At 32.0% G+C, this 5,199-nt stretch overlaps 1 protein-coding gene across 1 annotated transcript; it reads left to right on the top strand.

Annotated features, from left to right (window-relative positions):
• The first annotated feature begins 2,284 nt into the window (after positions 1 to 2,284).
• LOC127125511 (fra a 1-associated protein) lies at positions 2,285 to 4,573 on the top strand. The gene is made up of 2 exons (XM_051054306.1): positions 2,285 to 2,595; positions 3,937 to 4,573. The coding sequence occupies exons 1-2, from the start codon at positions 2,408 to 2,410 to the stop codon at positions 4,310 to 4,312; spliced, it is 564 nt and encodes a 187-aa protein (XP_050910263.1). The 5' UTR covers positions 2,285 to 2,407; the 3' UTR covers positions 4,313 to 4,573.
• The last annotated feature ends 626 nt before the right edge of the window (positions 4,574 to 5,199 follow it).

Genomic DNA, 5,199 nt, shown 5'->3' with positions numbered 1-5,199 from the left:
GTACATGGGTATGGGTTTGCATACTTGATTGTATTGTTATATTGTGTGCTTCTTGATTCTCAATTGGATGATCAAGGGACTCCCAGTTGTGATGATATGTGATGACAGTGTATTCATGTACTTGATAGTAAGGAAACCCCAAATCAATGGTGGATATGTATTAATGCATGAACCCTGTAGAGCCGAGAGACCCTATAGAATAGGAAGACTCGCTGAGATTTAGTAATCTCACCCCAATCCTATTATTATTTTTCAGGTGTCTCTAAAAAGTGAAGAATTGCTAGAAGGTCTGGGTTAAAATCCCCAGGTGTGCTTCCAACAAAATCTGACAACTAACATTCCATTAAAATGTGTCTTCTACTACTCTAATATTTGATGATCTTAGCCATTACATTAGAGTTAATTATGTAGTTTTGAAGATTTATTATGGAGGAGTGATATGGATAAAGGTTCTAAAATATGAGGCTAATACATTCCAGAGAAGAAAAGACCTTGAGATTTGTTTAAGAGCTAAGTTGTCAGAGAGTTTCTAGAATAATGGCACGTGTTAAAAGATTGGGAAATGTGTATTCACAAAAGATTAACGTGGAAACTCCAAAACTGAAGAAAAAATCACGACCGTTATCAAATGACAACTAGAGAATAACACTATGTGAAAATTGTTATAACACATAGAATACTCCCAACCACCCTAAGGCCCCAATACATTCGCATTCTTCAAAACAAATATTTAACTACCCCTCACAATACTCTAAACCAAGAGTATAAGAAAAAAATATAAAAAGTCAAATATAAGGTTAAAATACTTTTGACTGATATATCTTGGAATGAAGAACTTGAATCTTATATATAACCTTAAAATCCCTTTTTCTTTACAAAACTAAGCAATGTGAAACTTCAAAGAATTTATATCCTATATACAACTTTAGACTCTTTTTTTATTCACAAAACTAAACGATGTAATATTTCTTCGACATTTATATTTTCAACAAACCCCAATATAAGACTATAAGACGCCAATTTCTTATGGTGCGCAAGGACACATCATAGTATCTGATGCGAGGTTATTAATTTATCCTTCAACAATTCCATGCAAAAGGATGGCTCCTCATAATAAGTTGTGTTAATGGTACCACAATCTTAGTAATTCCTTCGATAAATATTTTGTAATAACCTACAAAATCCATAAAACATTTTATATTTGTGACGATCTAAGTTTGTTACCAAGCAAACACGGTATCAATATTTGTTGGATGGATATTAATATCCTCCTCTATTATCATTTTCTCAAAAAGAAATATACATTTTCAAACCAAAATTCACACTTAGATGATTTAACATACAATTGCTTCTTGCATAAACCTTGTAAAATTAGATATAGTGATCTTTACGCACTTCAAGTGCTAATCCTCACATTCAAATTTTATTTCTATAATAGGTTTGATATGCAGTGAAATAAATGAATGGTTCAGATTGCACTGAGATCTATTTAAAACCTATACATTTTCATATTTTGTCCTTTTATTCATTTTCTTGATTTGAAAATTCTATATTTGGCATCTAGGTCCACTAATTCAGGAATCAATTCTACTATCTATTAGAGAGAGTTAATTCAACAAAACTCTGCATAAATTAGTCCAATATAAAAATTATTAGCACATAGTGATATTCAAATCTGAAATTCTTAGTCTTTTCCTATAATCTTACAAATTGAATAATATAAAGTTTTGAAACTTTATAGACAAAAAAAAAGCTTCCTATACCTTTTTTACTAGTGAAAATTTGAAGCCTAATTCCACTAAAAAAATTCACCAACCAAAATATTACTTTTACTTAAGATTTAAAATCTTATAGTTACTCCTCAAACCTCAATTTCACATTTTACAAAATTGCTGTAATATTTTATCAAATTTTAACTTAATTTATATGTCAAATACTTCATAAACCTACAAATGAGAATTTAGGTAAAAAGGTGTTTGATAATAGAATTAATTATTTCTAAATTTGTTAATATTTTAATTAAAAATGAGATTATTTTTACTTAGAAATTAGAATTTATAATTTACACTATCAATGCATTACACTCATCATTATTTTATAAGTGATTAAAATAAAAATCAAAATCAATGGTTGTGATTAACTGATGGTATAAAAAATCTTTACACGGTTAGATATATCAATTAAATTCAAAAAATAATCTATTTAATTTTTTTATTATTAAATTCAAAAGAAATTTTGGTTATTTTTCCAATAAAATAACTGACTAAAATTAAAACAGTCTTGCTATCCAAGTAAATAGTGGTGTTATTCAAACCACCCTTTTCAAAGGCAGTCATCTCTAGGATGCTCCATTATTCTGCATAATAACCGCCTTAGAATTGAACCAACGCGAAATTGAGAAGCGAAAATGGGATGGGTTTGGAGCGACGACAACGACGACGACGATTCTCAACGCAACATCTCTTCAGGCTCCGATGAACATAGCTCCACCAGGAAAATCGTGAAATCGCAGTGCAGAACGGAAGAGGTTGAACCTGGAAAGTTCCTTAGGAAATGCGAGAAAACTGAAGAGCTTCTCAGAACTTGCGCTGGAAGGTAATACTTTTCTTTCTTCTTCTTTATTATAAAAATATGATCGATTCGTTGATTAGGTTTTAGGAGGAAGTGCTTTTGATGCGAATTCTAATTCTTTAACTTGAAATTTGTTTTGAATCAAAATTTAGAGTATTTGAAATTCAATACGAAACAGACAAATTGACACATTTTCACATGAAATTAGGGTAAAGATTGGAGGTATTGGTTTTGATTAACTAGTTTGATTTTTAGGTTATTGAAGAAAAGTGTTGTTTTTGCATGGTCATCTTTCTCATTGATTTGTGGTTTCATCAAGATCCTAACTGGAAGTTAAACCATGGTGCTTTATGCCCTTACAATGCGACTGCAATGATAGGTTATGGTGCTGTTTTTGGAGTTTGGGCAAGAATATTGTAAACATATTTTAGATGATTGCATAATGCCTTAGAGAATCTTGGGATTGAAAGTTTAGATTGGCTCTTACCATGTTGTGACAAAATTGACGACTTAGAAAATTCTGAACTGCAGAATCTTTGAAACATTGAGATTTCTGTGAATAAATATTTCTTTTTTTTCTGTCTAAGTTGAAGAAGGGGTTTACTTGAAGAACCTCTCAATTAACAGAGTCCTTGATGGATTAACATTATTTTTCTTTATTAAGAGCCTTAAATAAATTCTAACGTTGTTTGATTTATAACTTACTCAGAGACGATATATAAACATAGAAGATGCAATCGATTTTAAACATTCAGTTGCTTCACAGCTGAAAAGAACATGAATGCATGCTCTCTTTTGCAACATAGCGAGAAGGGGAATGTGTCTAGTAACTTGTGCATGCCACACATGTGTGTGTGTGTTTTGCAATTGAGAGTTTGAGTTGATCCATACTTGATTTTTGATGCCCAAGCAACCTGATTTTTAGGGCTTTTGTGTCTTGTTTGGTTTAGGATGGTTTTAGTGCTCTAAGGTTTGATAAGTAGTTTCTCAAGAAGTATGGACATGATGACTGTGAAATTTTTGGTATTTGGCTTGTGCACAGGCAGCACTGCATTTTGGAAGTATTATGATATGATATATGGACGTGGTTCTATTTGTGCAGTGCATGGGTGCATGTAGGCCCATGCTTCAATTGATTTCAATTTTTGGTATTTGGCTTGTGCACAGGCAGCACTGCATTTTGGAAGTGATCCTTCGAAGTATCTTGATATTGAAACATTCTTTTTAAAAGATTTTTGTGCTTTATTAGAGTGGTTATAATATTTGGTCAGTAGGTTCCTGGGAATAAGAGCTGCAGTACTCAATTTTCTTCTCTCAAATGCGACTGAAACTAAAATTTGATCTTTACCTTTGATTACTTCTCAGGCCTGTTGAAGTGCTGCAATCAAACAAGGAGTACACGGAAGAAGATATCACTAATGAGGTACTTAGAGCAAGATCTACCACATCTGGCTCATCAAACAGCTCACCAGACCATGGTGTGTTCTTCCCTGGGCTACGAAATGATATTGAAAACATGGAACGCAGCTTCTTCTTTGGTGGTATCAGTCGCTTATTTGAAGCAGCTGAAGAAATGAAAAATGGCCTTTTTGATGTTATTGCAAAGGCAGAGTCGTCATCTTCATCCCCTACCAGGAGAGGGATACCTATTGAAGAGTATGGACGACAAGAAACTCGTCCTAGATCCATGGATATGGATTCAGGGGATACTGATTTCACTGGATTGGCGAAGGACGTTTAAACTAAAGTGTTTTCCATACTTGCTATCATTTTTGAGTTTGATCTCGAACATTTCGACTACATGTATGCCCTTTAACAAGGTCTTTTTTCCCCGCTGTTTAGTTTTTGTTTCTTATTAGAAAAACTGACTAATGTTTTGTAAGGTAGTATGAACTTTATACGCAAACTTTATATTTTAGCTAGGTTCTCTGGGGATGTTTTGGGGAAATTCCTGGGTAATGGAACCAGTTAGAAAATTCTAGATGTGAGTATTCAATGATTAGTACTTAGAAGTATTCATCTTTTTATTTTAAGTTTTTTTTTGGAATGTGTTTACCGTTGTTTTTAGGTAACAAATCATGAGTTACAGTTGTGCAAGATCATACTCAAAATCTTATTGGAAACTTTGTGCGCAAAGTTTGCGAAAATATAGTTGTGCTAAATGGTTTTCGATTAAATTTGGAGTAATTGGACAAAGTTTAAAGAGAATAAATAAATGCATGAATGTTTGGAAAGAAGTGAATAACAAAACGCTAAAGCAATTGGATAAAATTGTTTGAATTTGAAAGTGGAAATTTTATAGGTAAAGAATGAAAATGAGAATCCTATTTCAAAAAACAAAATTTGCTTATATATATTAGGAAATACATTAGTAACAGTCAACAACGGTTAATTCTTTAGAATTCGACATTTATTTTATTAAGTGGGCTTTTAATAATTATGATGATGTGTTGGATCAAAGGATTGAAGATCCTACTAATTTGTTGGATAAGTATATTATGATTACTATCATCCATCTGCTGTTTAACAACCAATAAAGAATTGTTATTTAAATGTGACATAGCCTGAGAGATATATCCTAATCCTCCCTAAGATTTACTAATATGACTAGGACTATTCATAGTAGAT

This window comes from Lathyrus oleraceus, chromosome 3 (genome assembly GCF_024323335.1).
Source record: "Lathyrus oleraceus cultivar Zhongwan6 chromosome 3, CAAS_Psat_ZW6_1.0, whole genome shotgun sequence".
NCBI classification, from domain to species: Eukaryota; Viridiplantae; Streptophyta; class Magnoliopsida; order Fabales; family Fabaceae; genus Lathyrus; species Lathyrus oleraceus.
This window is presented reverse-complemented; position numbering and strand designations above follow the sequence as displayed.